General features: G+C 42.6%; 2 protein-coding genes across 5 annotated transcripts in view; one reads left to right on the forward strand and one right to left on the reverse strand.

Annotated features, from left to right (window-relative positions):
* Positions 1-3425, reverse strand: part of KNTC1 (kinetochore associated 1) — a 521537-nt gene extending 518112 nt beyond the window's left edge. Inside the window, exon 1 of the mRNA XM_073627545.1 lies at positions 3041-3425. The gene's annotated coding sequence lies outside the window, so the exon portion shown is untranslated. The remainder of the gene's footprint in view (positions 1-3040) is intronic.
* The window catches only part of RSRC2 (arginine and serine rich coiled-coil 2), a 37209-nt gene continuing 14273 nt past the window's right edge, over positions 3186-26121 (forward strand). The window contains exons 1-7 of one of the 4 annotated variants that reach the window (XM_073627557.1): positions 3186-3382; positions 12832-12985; positions 13086-13129; positions 19203-19390; positions 19650-19763; positions 24747-24872; positions 25751-25839. In XM_073627557.1, coding sequence (XP_073483658.1) covers positions 3377-3382; positions 12832-12985; positions 13086-13129; positions 19203-19390; positions 19650-19763; positions 24747-24872; positions 25751-25839 — 721 coding nt within the window. In that variant the 5' untranslated portion in view covers positions 3186-3376. Of the gene's footprint in view, positions 3383-12831; positions 12986-13085; positions 13130-13639; positions 13716-19180; positions 19391-19649; positions 19764-24746; positions 24873-25750; positions 25840-26121 lie in introns of those variants that run through there. The other 3 variants (XM_073627564.1, XM_073627574.1, XM_073627583.1) reach the window with 3 other exon arrangements.

Genomic DNA, 26121 nt, shown 5'->3' on the forward strand with positions numbered 1-26121 from the left:
AAAAGAGTCTGTAATACCAACAAATGTTATTTTTATTTAAATCTGCATCAGGGTAAGTGGCACTTCATGGGAACAACTGGAAAATAAACAAGGAAAGGCTTTAGAGCCCTTTCACACTAACAGCGTGGGAGAGTCGGCAGTAAAGCGCCGCTTGTTTTAGCAGCGCTTTACCGTCGTTTTAGAGGTGCTTTTCGGCCGCTAGCGAGGTGCTTCTAATCCCCGCTAGTGGCCGAATCAAGGGTTAAAAGCGCCCGCAAAGCACCGCTGCCCATTGAGTTCAATGGGCAGGGGCGCTTTAGGAGCGGTGTATACACCGCTCCTAAAGTACCTCAAAGAAGCTGCAAGACTTTTTTTGTCGTCCTGCCAGCGCAGCATCCCAGTGTGAAAGCACTCGGGCTTTCACACTGGGATTGCAGCATTTTTCAGGTGCTTTACATGCGCTATTTTTAGCGCTAAAGCGCCTGAAAAATGCCTCCAGTGTGAAAGGGGTCTTAATGCGGTAGTAAACTCTGCCACCCAAATCATGAAAACCACTATAGCCAGTACACAAAAGATTATTACATCACTTGCCTAATTACCCCCCTCTGATTTTTCTAACTTTTTTGCAGCTTATTTTGTGTTTTAGGCTTCCTATCTGAAGCCAATTTTTAAACTGGTTTATAAGGGTAGGGCCTGCCCAAAAAAATTTGCTAAGATCTGGCAGCCCTGGCTTGATATAGCAGACTCCTTTTGGAAGGACACTCCGCTCTCACAACAATAACTATATCCGGCCTCCCCTTGATAGGTTTTCTTTTTTTTTTTTTTTTGTTTTGACGTCTAGGGGAGGCTGTAACCTTTGGATGGTGGGTCGTTTGTGTACCTGGAGGGACGGTGTGGTGGAGGCGGGGTGGGACAAGGTTTGCCTTTTTGTGTGAATGAGTATAGATGGGTGCATGTATGGTGTGGATGTTGTGTTCATGGAAATATCCCTGCTGAATATAGCATTGTGATTTTAGGTTGTGGTGCCCTACGAGGTCCACACTCATTACCCTTATGTGACCAGTGGTATACTTCATTCCTCCGTTGAGGAATTTGGTAAATATGATGTATAACTATAACAGTTGGCCCCCGTTGGGCTATTGTACTTTCTTTTATATTTTGTAAAAGAGATTTGTTTATGGATGCATTTGTACTATCTGAACCTGTAAACTACTTTCTATCAAAACAAATAAAAAAACAATTTTGTAAAAAAAAAAAAAATATTGGCGTTTTACCGCCAATGCCCCCACCGTCCCAGTGTGAAAGGGGCCTTAGACACCAAAGGCTTACGTTATAGATGTGATCGGTAAGTGTGCATTTTGTACACATTGTGGAGCACTTAAAAAGAGGTTGTAAACCTCCATTGGTAAGATGTACCTATAGGTAGTGTAAATATCTCCTAAACAGCGCCGTTTAGGAGATATTTGCTGTACACTGCGCCGATTATGTCATCAGCACATGCACTGTGAAGAAGCAGCCGCTCGTGACGTTTTTTTTTAATAGCAAGTGTCGTGACCGGCGGCTCCCGCGGTAGTGACATCACGCAACTCCAGCCAGTCACAGAGCCGGAGTGCGCGCCCCTGAAAGGAAGAGAGGCAAACATTTTTATTAATTCTTAGCGCTGCACTTTGTGATTTATATAATAGAAAGTTAATGACACCCCCAGATCAGTTCGCATATCACAGTGCCAACTGTCAAATAGCGCAAAATCGGATCGCATAGGTGTAAACACCCATACGATCTGATTCCAGTGCGGACCAAAAAAAGGTCCTGCACCATTTTGGTGCAAATGCGATGCAATTTAAGCCACACACTTTGGCTGAAATTCGCATCGCACAGAGATCACATGGGATCTGCACAGCAATGCCTGTCGTCGCATATGTGTGAACTGAGCCTTACAATCACTTTAACCACTTGCCGATCAGCTCATGCCGATATACGGTGGCAAAGTGGTTTGTTCTTGCAAATCGCCATATGGGTACATATGTACTTTTGAGGGCGATAGCAGGAGTACGCGTCGCCAGAGGAGCGAGCGTGCCCCCGCTGTGCGTGGCCGGCGGCGCGATTGCGTGCACGAGAACAGGAACAGGGATATTTGTGTGTGTAAACACACAAATCCCTGTTCTGTCAGGAGAGAAGAGACATATCGTTTATAACTACTAAGTAGGAACACCGATATGTCTCTTCTTCTAGTTAGTCCTATCCCCAATACAGTTAGAACACACATTTAAACCCTTGATCGCCCCTAGTGTTAACTCCTTACCTGCCAGTGTCATTTATACAGTAATCAGTGCATTCATATATGTATAAATGCCAATGGTCCCAAAAATGTGTTAAAAGTGTCCGATCTGTCCACTGCAATGTCACAGTACCGCTAAAAAAAAAAAAAAAAAAAAAAAAAAAAAAAAACGCAGATCACCACCATTACTAGTATAATAATGCCATAAATCTTTCCCATAGTTTGTAGACGTTATAACTTTTGTGCAAACCAATCAATATACGCTTATTGCAATTTTTTTAACAAAAATATGTAGAAGAATATATATTGGCCTAAACTGATGAAGAAATTCATTTTTTTTTAATTTTGGGGATATTTATTACAGCAAAAAATATTGTTTTTTTTTTCTCCAAAATTGTCATTCTTTTTTTGTTTATAGCGCAAAAAATAAAAAAAATCGCAGAGGTGATCAAATACTACCAAAAGAAAGCTCTATTTGTGGGGAAAAAGGACGTCAATTTTGTTTGAGTACGACATTGCATCGCAAAAAATGGCCTGGCCATTAAGCAGCCAAATCTTCCAGTCTGTAAGTGGTTAATGACACCAACGCATGTCTCAAAAGGGAAGCGCGTTCACGCACAAAACGCATCTTTCCCACACTGGGTTATAGTGTAAACAGGATTTCGGGGTGTCTCCACTCTGGATGAAGGAGCAGTGGAGACAACCTTTGGACAGCATGCATTGTGAAGTTCCTTATAACAAGTAAAAGTCAGCTGTAATATAATAAGAAAACACTAGACATGCCTTGTTCTAGAAGCAGCTAGAGAAGACAGGTCGACTCAGTGAGCCTCTTTAAGACATACGGACCGCTGTCTGCCAAACCTCCTCACCCACAGGGCTGTCCGGGACACTTCCTCAGCTCTTCTCTCTCAGTCGAATTTGGCGGGACGGACTTGGTGACGTGAGCAGCGTTTCCCAGCATGCTGTGCGCGGCGGCCGCTTCCTTCGTGCCTTTTCGGATGGCTCTGTGAGCCCCGCCCGCTCCTGTGAATTGTGTACGGCGTTGTGTGTGTGGGGGGTTACCGCACGGCTGGCTATTAGCATTCAGTAGCGCGTAGAGGACGCGGCTTCGCCTAAGTGATGGCGGTAAGTAGTTTGCTCGGAGCTGAGGCCTTTTCCGGAGAGAGCGAGAGGGAGGGAAAATGGCGCCGCGTCTTCGCCATGACTAGTGCGGCCTAGGTGCTCCTCCGCCGCCTCGGCCCTCCCCTCGTCGTATTGCTTTGTCTCCCATTCTGTGTCAGGCGTTGTAGCCATGTACAGGGCTGTGGGGAGAAACATCGGCCTGTGACCGAGCCTGTTATATGTCTATAGAACAATCACTTTCCTACGGATACAATAATATTACGGTGATGGTAACCATTTTAGGGACGCAGATATGAGGAGCCAAATAGTACTCCTGGATGGCGATCAGGATGCAGTCAGAGACAATGATTGCGGCCTGGTGGGTGATGATGGGATAAAGGAACAGAGCAGTGTGATGGCGATCCCTGTGTACATCTCCTACCAGGAGTCTTCACCTCCACAACAGCGATCTTCCCACGTAAACAACTCTACAAACCCTTCAAAAGTCACATTTTATAACCCCCCCATCTGTGATCTGAAACATGCTTTTCCCATATGAGAGCTGCCAAGTGTTGTCACTTCTTTCATTTTAATCAATCATGGACACAGCTAGGACCATTTATAACCACTTCCATACCCGGCCAATTCTGCCATTCCTCTCCTATATGTAAAAAAAAAATCTGTATTTTTTGCTAGAAATTTACTCGTAACCCCCAAACATTATAAATATATTTTTATCGGATACCCTAGTGAATAAAATGGTGACTGTTGCAATTTATGTCACATTTGATTTGTGGAGTCATTTTTTTTTAACGCATTTTTTTGGGGGAAAAAAAAACATGAATTTAAAAAACAAAACACAATATTTACCCCACTTTGTTTAAAGTGGATGTAAATCCTCACACATACCCAGTGAAGTGAACAGCCTTAGATAATACACAGAGATGAAACCAATCTCCCTACATAAGTTTTACCTGTATATCTGCTGTCTCCTTTTTTATTTTTTTGTTTTATTTTTTTATACTGTTTAGAAAGTGCACATCGTGTTAGATTTTCTCTTCCTGGTTAGCACTTGCAGTGAAGCCTGGGCATGCAGCCAAAACAGCTGATTGGAGGAAAGGCACACTCACCCCCTCTCCTCATTGGTAGAGACTTAAAACTGTTTGAATTGTTCAGGGCTCTGCTAATCTAGTGATACCATCCTCCCCAACACAAAACTCCTGCTGCTTTTATCATATGTGATGGAGAACGTGTCTGGAGTCATCAGGTTAATAACAGAAGAACCAGGCTGGAGAAAGCTAGGGGACTTAGGACTTTGAAGAGAGATAACAAAACACTGCTTTTTTTCTATTACAGAGTATGTTTACATTCCTTGTAATAGGAATAAAAGTGACCCAAATTAGTTATTTAAAAAAAAAAAACTGTAAAAAGTAAAATAATAATTTAAAAAAATTTAAAGCGCACTGTCCCGCCGAGCTCGCATGCAGAAGCGAACGCATATGTAAGTCGCACCCGTATGAAAATGGTGTTCAAACCACACGTGAGGTATCGCCGAGATTGTTAGAGCGAGAGCAATAATTCTAGCCCTAGACCTCTGTAACTCAAAACTGGTAACCTGTAGAAATTTTTAAACGTCGCCTACGGAGATTTTGTCGCCATTCCAAGAGCGGGCGCAATTTTTAAGTATGACATGTTGGATATCAATTTGCTCAGCATAACATTATCGTTCACAGTATAAAAAAAAATTGGGCTAGCTTTACTGTTTTATTTTTTCATTCAAAAGTGTATTTTTCCCCAAAAAAATTGCACTTGTAAGACCATATAATGTTTGGAGGTTCTAAGTAATTTTCTTGCAAAAAAAAACAGATTTTTAACTTGTAAACAAGAAGTTTGAAAAATAGGCCTGGTCCTTAACCACTTCCCGCCCAGCCCATAGCCCTTATGACGTCCAGCAGGATAACATGACGCCGCGCGCCCGCATCGCTGCGATCGGTGGAGCGGTGTGTCAGTCTGACACACCGCTCCACCAATCTTGGTAAAGAGCCTCCGGCAGAGGCTCTTTGCCACGTGATCAGCCGTGTCCAATCACGGCTGATCACAATGTCAATAGGAAGAGCCGTTGATCGGCTTTTCCTCACTCACGTCTGACAGACGTGAGTAGAGGAGAGCCGATCGGCGGCTCTCCTGACGGGGGGGGAGGGGGTCTGCGCTGATTGTTTATCGTCTGACACACTGCAACTCCGATCTAGGTAAAGAGTCTCTGACTGGACACGGCTGATCATGTTGTAAATAGGAAGAGCCAGTGATCGGCTTTTCCTCACTCACGTCTGACAGACACGAGTAGAGGAGAGCCGATCGACTGCTCTCCTGATGGGGGGTCTGTGCTTATTATCAGCACAACCCCCCCCCTCGGATCCTGCCCAGGACCACCATCATGCTGTCCAGGACCACCTGGATGGCCATCCACACTAGACCACCAGGTATGCCCCCCCCCCCCCTAGACCCCCAGGGAAATGCCAATCAGTGCCCACTCACAATGCCTGCCAGTGCCACCAGGGATGCCTATCAGTGCCCAGCAGTGCCACCCATAAGAACCCATCTTTGCAGCCTTTCAGTGCCCATCGGTGTCGCCCATGAGTGCCCATCAGTGAAAGAGAAAACTTACTTATTTACAACATTTTATAACAGAAACAAAAGCAAAACTTTTATTTTTTCTAAAATTTTCGGTCTTTTTTTATTTGTTTAGCAAAAAATTCAAACCGCAGAGGTGATCAAATACCACCAAAAGAAAGCTCTATTTGTGGGAACAAAATGATAAAAATTTAGTTTGGGTACAGTGATGGATGACTGCGCAATTGTCATTCAAACTGCGACTGCGCTGAAAGCTGGTCTGGGTAGGAAGGTGTATAAGTGCCCTGTATTGAAGTGGTTAATGTGAAAGATGAAGTTACACCGAAAACTTCGGTACTTAAAAAATCTCCATAGGCTAACCGTTAAAAAATTTTTACAGGTTACCCGTTTAGCGTTAGAGGTCTTGTGCTAGAATTATTGTTCTCGCTCTGACGTTCACAGCAATACCTCACACGTGGTACAAATTCCGTTTACATATGCGTGCGCAACTCAAGTATGCATTCACTTCTGTGTGCGAACACAAGGGGACGGGGGAGCTTTAACTTTTTTTATTTGTTATTTTTACACTGTCTTTTTTTTTTTTTTGTTTGTTTTTTGTTTTTCCTATTACAAGAAATGTAAACATCCCTTGTAATAAGAATACAATGTGACAGGTCCTCTTTTATGGAGACATCTGGGGTCAATGAGACCCCAGATATCTCCTCTACCCTGGAAAGTATGAGAAAAACAAACATCGATCTCTGCTTTCAAGGTAAAAAAAAATTGGTACATCTGTCAGTGCCAGAAGTGACGTCATGATGTCGCTTCCGACCTCCCAGGGTCATAGAGATGGCCGGGGACCATCTGGTCCCCAGCCAGCTCTACAATAATTCAGCATCTCCCGCCACTTATAAAAGCAATCCAGTGGCTAAGTAGCCAATGGGGTGGCTTTTACATGTGAGTGAATCGCTGGCTGAAAAGATAAATATCTGATGTCTGTAGCTGCAGGCATCATTCAGGTATCACTACTATACTTTTGTTTTTTTTCTAGAAAAGTTACCAAAATGAGTATGTGCTGTAAATTGTTTCCAGCATAGTTCCGGCTGCTTCTTGCCAGAGGCTGCCATTTTGATAAAGTCCAGAGCCCCAGCAGTAAATCTTAAAGCGGTACTAAACCCATCAATTACCATATATACTCGAGTATAAGCCGAGTTTTTCAGCAAATTTTTTAGGCTGAAACCCCAACTCCCCCCCCCCCCCCCCCCCTCGGCTTATACTCGAGTGAGGGGGCCCATTTGCAGCTGTACCTCTGATTACTAAAACAGCGGGTGTCTCCGGCCGTGTCATGCCCATCTGCAGCTGTACCTGGGTGTCTCCCGCTGTGTCATGCGGTCTGTTTGGCTGTCCATTGCAACAAAGCCCCACCTCCTCATCCGTGATAGACAGAACACTGATACAATGCTGGGAAACTGTATCGGTGTTCTGTCTATCACGGACAAGGAGGAGGCAGGGCTTTGTTACAATGGATGGCTGAATAGACTGCATGACACAGCGGGAAACACCCGCTGTTTTAGTTATCACAGGTACAGCTGAAGATGGACACAGTGACGCTGCAGATGGGCATTGTTAACCCAGTAGCTGCTGCATTTCCCACCCTAGGCTTATACTTGAGTCAATACGTTTTCCCAGTTTTTTGTGGTAAAATTAGGTGCCTTGGCTTATATTCGGGTCAGCCAATACTCGAGTATATACGGTAAATGGTTTCAATGGTTACATTCTTGAAATTCTGGGATTGCTAACTGTTGATAGTGTCTTCAATCAAAATGTCAAACCATCAAATGGCTGGAGTCATAACTGACCACGTGCAGAACCATGGAAGCTGCAGATCAAACAGAAGCAGCTTCCTTGACTGTAAAGGGTTGGAGGATGTATTTAATAGGGCTGTCAGCAGATCGGCCTCTGCAAACTCAGCAGTGCCTAAAAATAGAGAGCAACTGAGCATGTGCAGAGCAGGGTGAGACAGTGTATTACTGGATTTTAAACAGTATAGGCACTTATTTTTAATGTTTTACATACTGTACCTGCAAAGGGGCCCACCTGCAGTCCTCTAGCAGTACTTAATTTTCTGACTAAAAGAATTGTAAACTGCTTGAGGGCAGGGACTGATGTGAATGTACTGTAGGTAAAAGCACTGCGAAAATTGTCAGCGCTCTATTAGTGTACTTGTAATACCTAAACTTTTTTGCAGACAAAAACAATATAATACCTACTTTTTTGGGGGAAAAATATAAAAGATGATTGATGTTGCATCGACTAAATAGATACCCCCGCCAGGAGGACACAAATGCTCCTTGGGAGGGATTCCCCTATCAACACTGATTGTGTTGATGGGGGTAAGTGATTTTCTTTTCTGCAACCCCCTCCACCCCCACCTTATACTTACCTGAGTCCTTACTAGATCCAGTGGCTCACCCTGCTCTTACAGGCTTTGCTGACGAAGCGGGAGCCATTAGCTCCCACTGCTGTCAGTCAAATCCTTTTATGGGGGGCAGGGCTGTCTATGGACGCAGGCAGCACAAGACTGGATTGAGGCCACAAGTGTACCGCAATAGAAAGTGGCTTCCTGCAGTGGCATACCAAGAAGAGGAGGAGCTATGAGTGCCAGCAGGGGACTCAAGAGGAGGATTGGGGACGGCTCTGTGCAATTCTATTGCACAGAGCAGGTAAGTATGTTAGTAAATCCTTTTTTTAACATAAAAAAACAGACTACAATCACTTTAAAGTAATAGTAAACCCTACAATAAACATCTTTGTTTTTCCCCATTTTCTGATAACTACACTGAGCCTGGGCTCACACTATTGCGATGCGGGAACCAGAGCAATTTCAGTGGTAGGGGTGTTGAACATAATTGCAGCATCGGTGCATCGCGATTCAGACGTTCACGATGCTGCGAGTTGGCCGAATCAATGCCTGGTGACATCATCCGTTGCTCCGTGCAGTGCTCTGCCTCTACTGGAGAAACAGAGGCAGGTCCTGCATGGTGGATAAAGCCCCCTCCCCTTCACTGAAGCAGAAAGTCAGCTGATGAGCTGACAGCCAGTACAGTGCAGGGGGAGGAGCTCAAGTAGACCAGACATCAGGAGAGACTTCACTGGAGGCACAGAAGGTGGAAGACACAGTGAGCAGCATGGAGGAGGGGGAATCAACTGACACTGAGCAGGTGAGCATGCCAGTGTCACTGATTCCATCCCTCCATTACCATCACCCCTCTGCCACTGATCCCGGCCACCCCTCTGCCACTGGAGAAAAATTTAGTTTTTCTGACTGCTTGAATTTTTGGATAAAAAGTTCTTAACCATGCGCACTTGCGCAATAATTGTGATGCATTGTGGAATCAAATCGTGGACAGGATAATCGTAATTGAATCGAGTCGTGGGACCAGTGAAGATGCAAAACCCTAACCAGTGGCTGGTCCCGCATCGCATCTCTCGCAGGCAATTCACACTGCCCTCTGCGAACCCCTGCGGGTGTCAATACAAAGTTAAAGTGGTTGTTAAGCCACTCTAACCTGTATGCACCATCGGCACTGCCTCCTATTGTAGTGTCCCCCTGTGTGTGATTTATAAAAATAAATACTGCAAATACCTCCATAAGATCGCAATCACATGACCAGCCAGCTTTCTCCTTTCCTCCTCTGACAGATGCAGTGGGAGGAGCAGAGATTCCCCCGCTGACGTCAGTAGAGAGGGGAGCCGGCTGGTGATCGTGATCTCGGCTCTGAAATTAGGTATTTGCAGCATTTATTTTTATAAATCACACATAGAGGTGTACACCTCTAATAGGAAGCAGTGCTGATGGTGTATACAGGTTAGTGTAATGTAAGCAGCAGGAGTGGAGGGGGCGGCACTGCCACAGGCTGACCGGCAGGAAGGGGGGAGGACAGAGGAGACAGCAGGCTGTGGATGATGGAGGCACGTAAACTGACCAGGGTGTCAGGGCTTAACAGTCATGATACATGGTGGTCAGTTTACAGAGGGTAGGGCAGACACTGGCAGGATCAGCTAGGTTTTTTAGGTGTTACAGGGGGCCAAATGACACAGCAAAAGCACTGTGTCATATAATATGCTTTAACCGCTTCAGCCCCGGAAGAATTTACCCCCTTCCTGAACAGAGCACTTTTTGCGATTTGGTACTGCATCGCTTTAACTGACAATTGCGTAGTCGTGCGACGTGGCTCCCAAACAAAATTGACATCCCTTTTTTCCCACAAATAGAGCTTTCTTTTGGTGGTATTTGATCACCTCTGCGGCTTTTATTTTTTTCGCTATAAACAAAAAATCAGCGACAATTTTGAAAAAAACGCATTATTTTTTGCTATAATAAATATCCCCAAAAAATATTTTAAAAAACATTTTTTTTCCTCAATTTAGGTCGATACATATTCTTCTACATATTTTTGGTTTTAAAAAAAACGTAATAAGCGTTTGGTTTGCGAAAAAGTTATAACGTTTACAAAATAGGGGATAGTTTTATGTCTTTTTATTATTTTATTTTTTTTATTAGTAATGGTGGCGATCAGCGATTTTTATCGTGACTGCGACATGGCGGACACATCGGACATGTTTAACACATTTTTGGGACCATTGTCATTTATACAGCAATCAGTGCTATACAAATTCACTGATTCCTGTGTAAATGACACTGGCAGTGAAGGGGTTAACCACTAGGTGGCAGTGTAGGAGTTAAGTATGTCCTGGACAATGTTTCTAACTGTGGGGGGGCGTGACTACGTGTGACACGTCACTGATCTCTGCTCCCAATCACAGGGAGCAGAGATCAGTGACACTGTCACTAGGCAGAATGGGGGGATGCTTGTTTACATTAGCATCTCCCCATTCTTCCTCTCCGTGAGGCAATCGCGGGTATCCCCGCAGCGATCCGACTCACGGAGCTCCCAGCACACGCCGCCGGTTGCCCGCACACAATGGCACGGCGGCAAGTTTAAAGGGACGTACGGGTACACCCATTTGCCCAGCCGTGCCATTCTGCCAACGCGCATTGGCGTGCGCCGGTTGGGAACCGGTTAAAGGAGCAGGATTCATTATTTTATTTTATCTTTTGGGTTAACGCTTTAATGACACTTCCAGATCAGATCGCAGTGCGAACTGTGAATTCGGACAGGAATCGCGCCCATGCGATCTGATTCTAGTGCGGGGGGAAAAAACAGGTTCCTGCACCTTTTTCATGCGAGTTCAGCCATCCAACTGTATGGCTGAATTCGCATTGAACAGACATCGCATCTGATCGACACAGCAATGTGGTGCAAATCACATGCGAGGTCTGTGTTCGCAATAGGGTGAATCCAGGCTGAACGTGGTTTTGTTATGCATGTTATTCCTGCCGGAAATCAAGTGAGTTGATAATCTTTTGTGCCCCTGCTGACTCTTATTTTTTTTGTATTGCTCTCCGCTCTCTCTGGACTACAAAACTCCTCCCTCCTGTGTTATGTAGATAAATGTAGATAAATTGACAATGTGTCCTGTAGCCCCAGGTCTTTAATGCTGTTCCTCCATAAATCCAGTAGGATGAGTGAGTGGTGTTAAATTGTGTTAAAAATGAAGCGAAGGGGATCTGTGAATTGAGGAAGGGTGGATGATTGAAATTTCTCTACCCTCATTAGCTGCTGAGTCTGCAGCCAAAGGTGTACAGATGCCACAGCAGGAATTAAGCCCCCTGTTGCTTTTGGTGGGTGCTACCGCCTGCCAATTACAACTCATTCAAGTAAATGGGGCCACTCTGCAAGTTACCCGCAATTGTATCCTGCTGGGTCTAAGGGGTTAAAACAGGTGGTGAGAAAGCAACACAAGGCTGCCTGCTTTAACACCTTGTTTACTGTACTGCACAAGGTTGCAGGGCACTTGCAGAGTGGCCTCATTCACTTGAATGGGTCATACTTGGCAGGTGCTACACCCACCAACCATGACAGGGCGTAAAACTTCTGCTGCAACGTGTACATCCCAGCCACTGCAGCTAAAGGGTGTGCGGTTGGGGCAGAGGTGATAAAAGCACATCTTAACTATGGGGTTTTATCACCCCTCAGACTGCAAATGTAAATTAGCCCTTACTGTTTTGAGCCGCCTAGGCTGCTTTCACGCTGATGTGCTGTGGTTTACCTGCATCGCATTGCATCTGCAACTTCTATACTACTATAGACTTATTATATCCTGCAGATGTGGTGCACTTTCTATCCTGCATTTAGAAAGAGCACCAAACCCACAGGATATAATGGAAGTCTATGGCTAAGTGCAGCAAACCCACAGGTTGCTCAAGGTGCGCTGCACCCGTGGTGTAGGTAAAGTGCAGCATGTCGGTGTGAAAGCAGCCTTATACAATTATGCCCAGTGTATTGCTTCGCACTGACCTATGGATCTCTTCTTTCCTGCTGCTGGCACCACTCTGGAGAACCCTAGCCGGGATAAGAGGTGGGGTGCAGTTGGTATCACTCCTCATGGGACAGGATTACAATCAGTCCCTTTGCATTGTACTCTGTTTGATGCTCTGGGATGGTGGGTCTGCAAGCCCAGACCGCAATCTACCAGTCACCTGCCTTCGCTGTTATCACCCCCGATCTACATTTATCTCTGTGATGGGGACAATTGCCACACACTCCACCTGCTGACCCCTAAATATGCAGGTGGCCGCCTGACTTTCCTGAGTGGTCAGCCAGACTGCTTTTTTTCAGCAGGTTAACAGTGACAACTCCAGTATTATTGTAATGACCAGTTTATTTTGCTTATATAAATGAGCCTGTGTTAAGGTTCAAAATTTTTATTCAAACCGTTAATATGTGTGTATTTTTCAGTCGAGTGATACAGATCGAGATGAAGGTTCCCCGGATAGCTGCTCACCCACGTTAGAAAAGAGAATGAAAGAATGTGATCCATCAAAGTCCCCTACAACTTGCAGACATTTTTCAAGATCCCGATCACGTTCAAGAGAACATAAACGGAAGGGTGGTAAGTTGGGTGTCTCCTGTGTTTTTTTTTTTTTTCTTCTTCCTTGTACCTTTGTCAGTCAAATCCCCTATTATTTACCATATCACTTTAAATTTTGCAGATAATGAAGGGAAGAAACATCGGAGTCGAAGCAGGAGCAAAGAGGTAATTAATACTTTGTAGTGTACATTGACTAATTATATAACTGTTTAAATTGGGGATTATTTTACTCTATGGTAAGTAAGTACCGAAGCATTTATGTAAAAAACATTGAACATTTCACTATATTATTGTGTATGGTGCACTTTACTTTGTCAAATTCTATTTAACTGCATTTATTACAGCTTCAGCAGTATCTAACTTCATTTTAAACTCTGCTGTTAAAGCATAATCTAGCTAAACAGCAGAATTCATGGACTGACTACATTGAAATATTTGAGTATATTCTGGTGCAAGGTTTTGCATATTTAGTGTTTTTGCCCTGCCCATTTGTAATATAGTAGCTGCTCATGCCTCTGTAAAACTTGTTGCTGAGGAGTAGTGCACTGGTGATACTGCAAGCTTGAATAGTATTCTAACCATATTTGGTGATCACTTGTGATAGGAAGCATTGATATAAAATTGATTATTGTGCCTAGACCACATGATAACTTTTCTATAATGAATCATACTCAGCGTGCTAAAGCACGAAGAGACTGAACTGAAGACGCTGCTGACTCATAGCAAAAAAATAAGCCTACTTCATGATAAGGTAACTATCAGTCATTCAACCTCCTATTTGACTTGTACAATAATTGAAATACATTGTTTAAGGATATTATTTTACCGTAAGTGTTTTATGTTAAAGGTGAAATCTATTTTCCTCCAAGCTATATGTCTTAACAGGTGTCATTCATTAAGACAGAGTTGGTTGTCCAAAGCTAGATTTCTCTTAAGATATGTGGATAATTGGGCATGGACATAAATACACTGCTAATTTGATCTGAAACAGAGCAAAGCTTTGTCACAGCCATCTTGGAGAAAGAAAAGTGAACTTAGCTTTTTTTGGATGGACTTGTCTTTTAGCCTAATACTTGTGAAAATAAAAATACAACAACAAAAACTGTTATTCCAGTGTGTTAAAGTACACACCACTCATCTGTTTACCCTTATTGGTTTTATACCATTAGTGTAGCGCTCTTCCCTTTCTTTCAAATGGTGCCATCTACAGCTCTGTGCTTTGCTTTAGACGGAAATATAATTGTTATATGAAACAAGCAGGATTGTTACGTATCATTTTGCCTGACAGTGGTTGGAAGTTGAGGTATGATTTGTACCCCAATAGATTTTGGCTTTGCAAAACCTAACTGGAAGCACTATTCATCTAAAATGTATTTTGTAAAATATAGTTGTTATAGTGAATATTAACCAGTAGGAAAAGTGACTACTAATATACCTCATGCATTATATTTTAATTTCCACTGTAACCATTGGTATTAAGCAAGCCAGTTTGCCTTTTGCTTAACATTTGCCATTATTAAAAAGTATGGCTTTTGTGTAAAAAAAAAAAAAAAAAAAATTACTCGGGTGGATACAGCATTTGTCCCTTACCGGCTCTGAAGTAGGAACTGAGCAATCAAACAATGCTGATCGCTCAGTTCTCTCCTTCGTTCTGAGCAGAGAGCCGTGACTTTCAGTTAGTGGTTCTCTGCTTTCCTCTCCAGCGCTCACTGGAGCACTGGGCTGTGGAAGGGGCGGAGCTTGCTCAGTTCTCAGCGGATTGCTGAGAAGCTGAGCCAGGTGCCAGTCCAGAGCCTGGACCAGCTCATCGACAGCGGGCTTCAGAATGAGTCACAAGAGTGCAGAACTAACTGTATAGTGTAAGTATAGCCAGAAAAGCTTTGGCTATACTTCTTTATTTACTTAAAGTGGATGTAAACCCAATGTCATCCTTTCTAAACTACTGCCATAGGGGTTATCTATAAGGATATACATGCCTCCTGCATGTATCTTTACCTGTCAAATGTCTCCCCTCTGTCTGTTATGAGAACCGAAAAAATGCAGATTCTGTGGGTGGGTCTGTTGTATGAAGCTCGGTGGGTGGAGTCGTGATGTCAGTAGACTCCCTGCCCCACCTCTACATTCCCCTTGTCAACATGCATTTTTCTCCTGTGTATTTCTTACACTGAACTTCTGCTATGATCTCTAACATCCAGTGAAAAGACAAGAAAGTAACCACATGATTTCAGCATGCCCAATTATGCTGAGGTGTGGAACATCCAATCCTGGCAGAGCAGCAGAAGAAAGGAGTGGGGGAGGGAATTCAAAAATACTGCATGTCTTAGGCTAGTGCACGAGATATGTAAATCACCTGTCATTCACAGCAAGGGGGAGTATTTGACAAAGTTTTTCTCTGTTTGTCAAGATTTATCTCACTGAACAATAAAAGAGGATTGTTCAGAGCTGGATTAACTATTTGTGGCAAGAATGGGCTCAAATGATAGGAAATCTTATACTCTATATTATGACATTAAAAAAAAAAAATTCGGGTTTACATCCACTTTAACTCTATGGATGTTACATTCATACAAAAAGTTTTCTTCCTTCACTAAGATTTTAAAAGTTAAACTCCAGGCTAACCACAGTGATGTGCAAAGCACAACTTATAGGCATAGAAAAATGTGAAGAACAAAATGTAATTTACCTCCCTAAAATTTGGGGTGCATAATGCATTGCAGCCACTGTAAAATTTATATTCAGATTTGTGAGGGTATTAAAAACGGACAAACGTGTTATGTTCTGCCTTTTTTTCCTGAGATTATTTTCTCTGCTGCTTCTGCAGCTAACTAATCATACATGCGTGCATGGTTCTAAACCAACCAAGCGAGTAGCCATAACTTTATGACCACTGAGAATGTAAAGTGTAATGACATCGACTATATTGTTACAATGGCATCTGACAGTGGACAGCAAGTGAACCTGCTGTCTCTGAAGTTGATGTGAGTTGAAGTAAGTTGAAAGTAGAAAAAATGGGCAGGAGTAAGGATTTGAGTGACCTTGACAAGGGCCAAATTGTAACGGCTAATTGTAAACAGCTCTTGTGGGATGTTCCCAGTCTGCAGTGGTCAGGACCAACCAAAAGTGGTCAAAAGAAGGAATTTGGTGAGCCAGCGACAGAAGAGCATCTGTAGCTCAAATATCTGAAAATGTTGTTGCTGGTTTTAATTCAGCTCACCAAATGATAATGGAAAGCAGCTTGGTATCAGCACTGTATTGGCCTTCTTCAAGTAAACTGGCGTTTGGAGAAAGATAGAGGCTGTAACTGTTTGGCCTAATTTTTCTGAAAGTGGCAATCATTCAACTTCAACAACTGAATGTGTTGATGGGGGAATCCCTCCCACATAGCTTTTGTTCTCCCGGTGAGGGGGGCGGTTGGAAGAACACTGATTATTGCTATACCCGCTGGCAATTATTGCATGAAAAATTTGACAGGCTGGTTGAACCCAAAATGATCGATCGATCAACTTGGGCACAATCAGCCTTACCCATACATGGTTTGAATTTCGTCCAGTCCCTGCTGAACAGGCCGAGATTTCAAAACTGTCTCTGGCCGGCTTTAGAAGCACCATTGCGTACAATTCAGTTTACTAACCGATAAGGAAAATCGGTTTGGTATTGACACTGTATTAGCCTCCTTAAAGCGGAGTTCCACCCAGAAATGGAACTTCTGCGGATCAAATTCCTTCCCAACCCCCCCTCTGGTGCCACATTTGGCACCTTTCAGGGTCGAGCGGATACCTGTCAAATCCACGTATCTGCTCCCACTTCCAGGGAAAGATCCCTGGAAGTGATCAATCTTGTGCGGCGATCTACGCAATGTCCAGTTCCAGAAGACAGTAGGGGATCACTCGGAAATCGCAGCATGACAGGAAACCGGCTGTGAAGCCGTAAGGCTTCACTTCCTGCTCCCCGTAGTAAGGATGCCGGCGCCTGCACCCGGAGCCAAACAACGGGTTGGCTTTGGGTGCCGACGTCGGCTCCCTGGACAGGGAAGTGTCCAAATATTAAAATTAAGCAGCTGCTGTATTTGTAGCTGCTGGCTTTAAAAAAAAAAAAAAAAAAAATTTACCCAGGCGGAACTCCGCTTTAATGTAAACCTGTGATTAGACAGAAATGGGAGCTGTATCTATTGGCCTCCTTTCTGAAAGTGGTATAGTTGCCTGGTTGTTAATCTGGCCCTCTATACTTGGGGGTCATTGAACTGTAACATGATGAAGGCTCTTGACAAGTCTGAAAGCTTCAACTTTGATCGTATTCTGGACTAGTGAGAGGGCCAATTTAGCAGCTAAGCAATTCAGATTTTGAAAAGAGACTATGGCAATGACAGCCTGCATGGTTTGAAGATTTTGTATGAAGTTTTTCAACCTCCATAAATTTCTATCACATGGAAAAAACAGCCTTTGTGTTTGTCAATTTCCTCTGCATCTGTAGTCCGATAATGGCAGCTGTGCTAAGAAAAATACAGGGGCTACTATTGCTGACTTTATTTCAAGAGTGCTAGTTATCTTGCAGCCATACTTGATTTAAGTGCCTTAGGAAGTTCTGAAGATATTAAATTGGTGAGACGCCCAGGCAATTGGGGTTTTCAAGAGCAGCATTATACAGTGGGAGCCTCTATTTGTCCCAGCCTACTTTTCCCTAGCGACAATGTCACCTTGTCATTATAGGGCAATATGAGTGTCCATGCAATCTTTTGCCCCTCCATCCTCCTTTGCAGCCAGCACTGAATTGACTGGTTGACCACCCAAGGGCCCCATCATGTGACAGTGCTCAAGCCTAGCATTTTAGCTGCTAGAAACTAGCACTGTCTTGGAGTGGGGGAGATCGCATGCTACTCTGTACTAAAAGGTGCTGTGGATGGCTGCGAGGAGCATTGGGGGGGTCTTGCCGGTAAGGCGAGTATGTGAGGGATGGTCTTTGCAGTGACATTGTCACTTTTGCAAGAGTATTGTTTCTCGTTAAAGAAACACGTGCAGCAGTTTTATTTAGGTGATCAGCATCTTGTAGAAATACATGGGAATACATGAAGCCTAGGGATAAGTCGTTCCCCCCCCCCCAAATGACTTCATAACAGTATATGAGATATGGGGCACCAAACACTGTTAAAACGGTCAGTTTTCCTGTTTCTCCTCTTCCTGGGTTTTGATAATTTTTTATTTTGGTCAACATCCAAGTGCCATCTTTGTAACTGTGAAAGTGCTGCAACTGTATCACAGAGTTTAATCAGATTATATTGCACGAACTGATGCATGTCGTGTGTTTATGTTGCTTGCTGAGATCAATTAAGTGCTCTAATATTCGACTAGTATTTTTTAGCATTGTCAAATTTTATATCTAGCTCAGGTGAAGGAAAATAGATGGTAATACATTTTGGGTGTGTAAGAATATATTCCTCCTTCATAATTGGGTACAAACTCTGATCAAAGCAGTCTTGTAATTTTGCTGTTTTTTGTATTAAAAGGAGATATCTCAGAAAAATGTCAATAACTGCTATGTAAACATACATCAGGACACACCTCCCACTGTTACTTCAAATATTTATCAGGCTTGTGTTTAGTCAAGAAAATGGAGAAATTCTGAGAGAACTCTTTGTAAGTCTGCGGGCATAGAATTTGGGAGTTGGTATTGACAGCTTTGAAGGTGGAAGCTCTGGGTTTCATTCTTCCTTTTACTAGTTGTTTGATCTTGAACAAGAAAGCAGCCAATGAAAATCTAAAACATCCGATGACTCACTAGGTAAGAAAATCGGGACCAAGATGACAACCCCTGAGCCTGCACCTTTCAACTCTAGTCAGTGGTGGCAACTCCATACTATCATTCCGACCATTTCAGTTCAGTTTGACACATTACTGCATGTCAGCAGACAGGACTTCAAATCAAAATTTGTTATTGCATCAGGCTGCTCTAAGCAAATAGTTGCTTCAGGAGGGATTTGGACCTTATCTTTTTTGCATGGAAGGGTCCCAAGCATATGGTAGTTCCAGTTTTCCTAAAAATGCCTTTAACTTACTACAGTTTTCTCTATGGTTTTAGTAATTCAGACAGTAGAAATACAAAGCTTTGAAGGCTTGGTTTAAGACTTATTTTTGTCACTAAGGTCACAAAAGTTACTTCACAGCCTATGTCACTCGTTTGACATTTATACTAACTCTCTTTGTTGCACTATTTTCCTGAAAGAACCAACTTCTTCTTAAAACAGGGTCGAAGACATGGGTCCAAAGAGAAATCTTCAAAGAAGCATCGCTCTGATGACATCATTGACAAAGATCATTCAGACAAAGTCAGGGAGCGACTTAATTCATCAGAAAATGGAGAAGAAAGACATCGCCGCAAGGATCGGAAGCCATCTAGGGGCAGAAGTTATTCCAGGTCCCGGTCGCGTGAAAGGTATTATTCTTTCTACTTTATAACCACTAAGCACATTTATTGTCAGAAATGTTCCATGTTGCAGCCATGGTGTCAATTTTAGTTCTTTCTGGTCAACAAATAATTTAGAACAGAGAAAAAGAGTTGGAAAAGTCTTGACTTGCTAGTAATGGATACTTATATTTTTATCTTCAACATTAGTATGTGGATGTTAAGAGTAAATGTATTGAGAAAAATGTGCCCTTATTCACCTCTCTTTCTAAAAAAAATGATGTTCCAGGCGTCATCGTAGTAGGAGTCGTGACAGGAAAAAATCCCGATCAAGGAGCAGAGAAAGGAAGCGACGACCCCGGTCACGCTCCAGATCCAGACACCGTCATAGAAGCAAAAGCCGGTAAGTCTTGTGCGCTAAGCAATTTTTTTCCTGTATAAATTTAGTTATTTACAGTATAATTACACAAGTGTTTATGTATTTATTTATGTTTAATCTCAGTTTATTAACCACCTCCACTCCAGAAGGTTTTATCCCCTTCACAACCAGAGCATTTTGTGTTATTCCGCACTGCACTAATTTAACTGGCAATTGCACAGCCATGCAATAGTGTAAATTACACATGTATATATATTTTTTCCCCCCACACAGTGCTTTTATTTGGTGGTATTTGATCACCACTGGGCTTTTTATTTTTTTGTGATATACCGTATATACTCGAGTATAGGCCAACCCGAATATAAGCCGAGGCACCTAATTTTACTACAAAAAAATGGAAAAACTTATTGACTCGAGTATAAGCCTAGGGTGGGAAATGCAGCAGCTACCGGTAAATTTCAAAAATAAAAATTAAAAAAAATACAGCCTGCCAGTGCCCATTAAAAGAATACAGCGCGCCAGTGCCCATTAAAAGAATACAGCCTGCCAGCCTACCTGTTCCTGGTAATGAGATGTCCCGCTGTGTCAGATCGGAATCGCCGTGCAGCCGCGGTAACGATGTCCCGTTTCCTATGACACACGGCACAATGATTCCTAGTATTGGATCACTGTGCCGACAATCACAAGAGGAGGTCTAGGAAGCGGGACATTGTTGCGCAGCTGCACACACTGACGCAGCATGGGAGAGAGGGGAAATTCACAGGGGCGTCGGGCCGATCCATGAGCGTCACCCAGTCGGACTGCCCCTCCCCTTTTTCGCCTCCGTTTTGCAAAGTTTTTTCTTCAGCTGACATTCACTTGAGTATAAGCAGAGGGCGGGTTTTTCAGCCTAAAAAATGGGCTGAAAAAATGCGGCTTACACTCGAGTATTTGCGGTAAATGAAATAAGACTGACAATTTTTTTAAAAAGGCTATTTTCTACTTTCTGTTACAAAATTATATTCTGCTACATGTCTTTGGGGAAAAAAAATAAGTGTATATTAATTAATTTGCGTCAAAGTTATAGCATCTACAAATCATGGCATCTATATTTCAAAATTGATTAATTCTGATGTACCGATGGCCTATTGTTTCCTGAGGCCCTTAAAGCAGAACTCCGTGATCGGCCCTACACAAAACACTAAACTGTTATTACATTTGTGGCATTGCTTACTATTGAAGAGAAAAGACTAATTTAATTTTCAGGAAGGTCCTCTCTGTAATTCAAAAGACGCAGCATCTATTCTGCCAAAGAGGAGGAGCTGTTACAACAGGGATTACATCATATCCTCTCCTCTCTGTCTACAGAGAGGGCAGCCCTGCCTCATTCCTCTATATAACTGAAAAAAAGTTGACAGCCTTCCTCCCAGCTTAATTGCTGACATAGGTTTATTATACACTGTTTGTATCCAACTATTAATAAACACTAATGGAAACCCATTCTTCTAAGTATCTCCCATAGAAAGGTCCGTTCGATAGTATCAAAGGCCTTCTCTATATCCAAGGAGGCCACCGTTCTGGATCCCTCGTTAACATGATGAGCATGTATATTAGTATGTAATCTACGTAGATTATTATCTATCATCTTCTGAGGCATAAATCCTGTCTGGTCTGAATCTATAATGGTTTTTAACAAATAATGTATTCTCAATGTTAATATTTTAATGTCTATATTCAATAATGCTATTGGCCTATATGAAGCGCATAATTTTGGATTCTTAATTTCTTTATGTATAAGGGCTATATGTGCCTGTCTCATTGAATCTGGAAGAGTCCCTTTCGATAACCCACTTGTGAATATTTGCGCTAATTTTGGGGCTAAAATGTCCCCATATTTTATATACAATTCAACAGGTATTCCATCAGGACCTGGGGCTTTTCCCCTCGGAAAAGTATGTGTAGTCTTGAAGATCTCCTCACTTGTAATCGGGCTAACCAATGTCTCTCTCCCTGTCTGACAGCCACCCGAGGGCTATCCAGTCCAAAAGGCCCGACATCTCCCCCGAGCGTAAGTCGGAGGGGAGGTAAGAGGTATATAAGTAACTATAATACCTCTTAAAAGTTTCCAAAACATCCCCAGGATTAACTACCGTTTCTCCTTCTGGAGTCCTAATTTCTAGGATAAGTGTAACCTGATGTTCCTGTTGCACCAACCTTGCCAAGAATCTCCCGCTTTTATCCCCTTTTTCAAAATATTTTGTCTATTTTTATATAGTTTTAACCTAGTTATTTCCATCATATGCAAGTGTAGATCCCTTTTCGCGGCCATGTTTGAGATATATTGCCCTTGCACATAATCTTTAAAAACATCCCAAACCATATCCAACGACGATGATCCAGCATTGTTTTCCCAATATTATATATGACGTATTTTCCCTGTACAGCCGTAAATACCTTCTCTATTAAGCCATAAAAAGATTTATTCATTAACACTGACTCCCCTCTCGCATAGGAGGAGTAGTAGGAAGTGTGATAAGCTTTTTGAATCCACGTGTTTTTGTTTTTTTTTGTTTTTGTTTTTTTTTAAGAGTCGTTAGTTTCCCTCCCACTAGATGTGTCTCCTGAAGTAAAATCAACTGTAGATTAGATTATATTTTCTTACATATTGAAACATTAATGCTCGTTTGAACTTTTATATCGTTATTGCTGCTTCCAATTTGCAGAGTATAACTTAGCACATTGTGATTCAGTTTTTAGTAGACACATATGGCTTATTATCAAACAAGAAAAAAAAAACCCAAAAACCCCAAATACAAAAATTTCCCTATGGCATTATTTAGGTTCTCTCGCTCTCTTCTCCCCCCCCCCCCCCCCCCATAGTGACCCATCCTGCTCTCCGAGTGCATATCCCTGGTGCAGACCAGAAGAGACCATGAATTCCATTTTTCATTAAATTTCTCCACCTTACCCTGTGTAATCACAATGCCTTTTTCCATGGCGTATATATCTGCTACTTTTTTTAGCCATAGTGAGATCGAGGGGGGTGATTCTTGTTTCCAAACGGCCGGGATACAGGCCTTTGCCGCATTCAAAAGATGGGCCACCAGAGAATTCCGATATGTACACTTTGAGAGATCCGAAAGATGAAGAAGATATCTTGCTGGGTCGGACCCCGGGTCATACTCTGTTAATTGTCTTACAGTATCTCATACTTTAGACCAGAAATCTACTAACTTTCGACATGACCAAAAGATGTGGAGCATATTACCTTCTGATTCTCCACATCGCCAGCATTTATTTGTCCGCTCTGTGAACTTAGAATTTAACCCTCGAACATTCCATGATATTATAGAGTAACAACTGTTTTCACCTGACATTATACATAAGTAGTGAAAACAGACAAACAGCTCCACACTGACCTGAGTCATGTGGCTCTTAAAAACAAAAAAAGCATCACCGGGGCAGCAACACCACACCATCTCTGTACCCTTAGACCGCGATTTTACTGCGTTTTTAGCTGCGATTTTGTTCAGGTCACCAATGTATAAGGCAGAAAAACGCCTGTAATCAATAACCTGTAATTTACTAGGGTATAAGAGACTAAATTTTGTTCCATTCTCTTGCAGTCTTTTCCGCATTACGATCTCGGTCTCTATAATGCAACAGACGTAAAAGAAACGGGGTGGGGGGGCATTGGCGATCGATAAGAGATTCTATGTGCTCTCTCAATCACAAATGTTGCAGACATATCTGCAAGTCCCAGTACATTTTATCAATAATTTCTCTGAGAATTCAGCTGGTTTATCTCCCTCCACTTGCTCTGGCAGGTCTATAATGCTGATATTATTTCTCTGCAAGCGGCTTCTGTGTCAATTGCGCTATCCTGTAAAAATCTGACTTGTTTTCTCAAAATATGCAGTTCTCTGTTATCTGTTCTTAGATTGTCTTCTACCTTTGTAACCCAGGCTTCCATCTCTTTAATCCTTTGCTTGACTTTATCAAACTCATGCTTAATTATATTAATATCTACAGCCAGTGCATCAATTTTAGTTGTGAGTCTCACTGCATGTTTTAATAGCTGCCATAATGTCCTTGCCAGAGGGAGCCAGCTCCACCGCTTTGTCTACTACTGTTTGGGTCCCTTCTGACACTCCAGCTTGGGATTTCACCACTGACTTTCCGGCTGTCTTAGCTGCCATTGAAGTGGGAGAGGATCTTGGAATAACAGTCTGGGCTTTAACTGCACGTGGCTTACATGGGGCCATCCAGACCCGCTGTTCGGAAAGCCTCAACTTTCAGACAATCTCCGGCTGTATAGCAAGTTCCACGTTTCCTCTCCACCTCTCCTTCTGCGGCCTTGCACACTCCCCCTCTGGAGCAGACTGCCGTGTCCTCCAGGAACCTCTCTCCTCCCCGCTTCCACACGAGGGCTCCTCCAGTCCACGTAGCTACGCTCATACTATCCGGCCAAACGCGATGGGGGGGGGGGGGGGGGACCGTCCACTGCCTGCCCCGCCATTCAATCTCTGCTGAGGGGAGGAATTCAGCAGGAACTATCATGAGATTAGAGAACTGCGCCACCACGTTCTCCTGCTCTCACATCCTCCGACAAATCAATGTAACACAGCAATGTTTTCAACTGTCAGGAATGGGTTACATTCATGACAGCCGTGATTACTAGTGATCTTTGGCTACAGCTAATCACATGGTACAGGGTGCTGTGATTGGCCCAGGTACCATGTGATAGCTGTCAGCCAATCGCAGCAAAGGAAACAGCTGTTATAAATGAATTCATAACAGCTTTGATGACATTGTGATCATGTTATTGTATAGCGACTGCCCACATGTGATCACATGATCACCGGGCTGCAGCACGCTACACACCTATGTGATTTGTGAATCGTTTAGGACAAGCAGAGAAGAAACAGGGCCGGGGGAGTTAAGAAAAAGGTTGGGTGCCCACACCAATGGCAGATGACCCAAACAGCAACTTATCTGTTTATATTATTGCCAACTGTTTTCCCCAAGGGAGAAAAAGAAGAGACCTGAAAAACCAAGGCGGCATAGTAGGAGTCGAAGTCGGACACCACCAAGCCCACCAGCCTTTAGAGGGAGAAATACAGCTATGGATGCCCAAGAAGCTTTGGCTAGAAGGTAATACTTTCTTTTTACACTAATGTATTGGTTCTTGCCAGTGTGTACTTTATCAAGTCAGTCTTCATTTGCCAATTTTTTTTGGCTTTACTAAAGTAAGACTTGGTTCACATGTATGCAAATTAAATGTGTTTTTAACCGCATCCAATTCGCATAACATGTAAATGTGACTGGCTTTCACGCGTACGGTTTTGAAAAGGGTCCTGTGCATTTTTGGGTCCGGTTCAGGTGCGAATTCAGGTAAAAATTCACACTTGATTCACACCCGAACCGGTGAACAGAAATGCTCCAGACTGCAAGCAGCATATTGGTAAACCGCGTCTAAGCCAATGTATTGACAACAAGCCTATGCAGTATACAGATATGGATCTGAGGAGTGTTTGCAATGAGCATTGTATAGTTATAGTGTGGTAAACAAATTTTCCCCATAGATTAATTATACACCTTCCAATATAGTGCTAGTGATTTAATAGCACACTCACGGATTAGCAAAATGCAAAGTAACATTTCCTTAAATTACAGAAATGGTAGCCTTTACATTACATTCCAGTTCTAAGTAGTGCCTGGCTGCGGTTTAGCATTTTGATGGTCTGTGGATCAATTTGTAAGCCCAATCGCTGTGAAAATTGTATTTTTTTTTTTTTTTATTTTTTTTTTTTTTTTTATGGTGTTTGAATCATAACTCATCAGTTTGTCTTTTAAACTGTACCTTCCAAATTTGGAGGAAATTCCAAAAGCTTATTATAACACACTTGGTGAATGCTTATGTCTCTGTATTCAACTTAACAGTTGTTCCGTCAATACTTTTTCTACATCATTTAGCAGTGCAATTATTTTGTCCACGTTTTTTATATACAATTTTTATCTTTTCTTTTCAGATTGGAAAGAGCAAAAAAACTACAGGAACAGCGTGAAAAAGAATTGGTTGAAAAGCAGAAACAGCAAGAAAGTACTGTAGGTGAGAAAGGTACTATGAGCTACGAAATATTGTATTTACATTTACTAGCATGTTACTTAACTTCGTACCACAACAATCCTGACATTTTTTTTTCCTACATGTAAAAATCTTTTTTTTTTTTTTTTTTTTTTTTTTTTTTCCATCATCTATATATCTATAGAGAGAGATATATACACACACACACACACCTACACTATATTGCCAAAAGTATTGGGGAACCTTCTAGGAAGTCTTTCCACAAGGTTTTAGGAGTGTGTCTATATGGGAATGTTCGACCGTTTTTCCAGAAGC

Source organism: Aquarana catesbeiana, linkage group LG01 (genome assembly GCF_042186555.1).
Source record: "Aquarana catesbeiana isolate 2022-GZ linkage group LG01, ASM4218655v1, whole genome shotgun sequence".
NCBI lineage: Eukaryota > Metazoa > Chordata > Amphibia > Anura > Ranidae > Aquarana > Aquarana catesbeiana.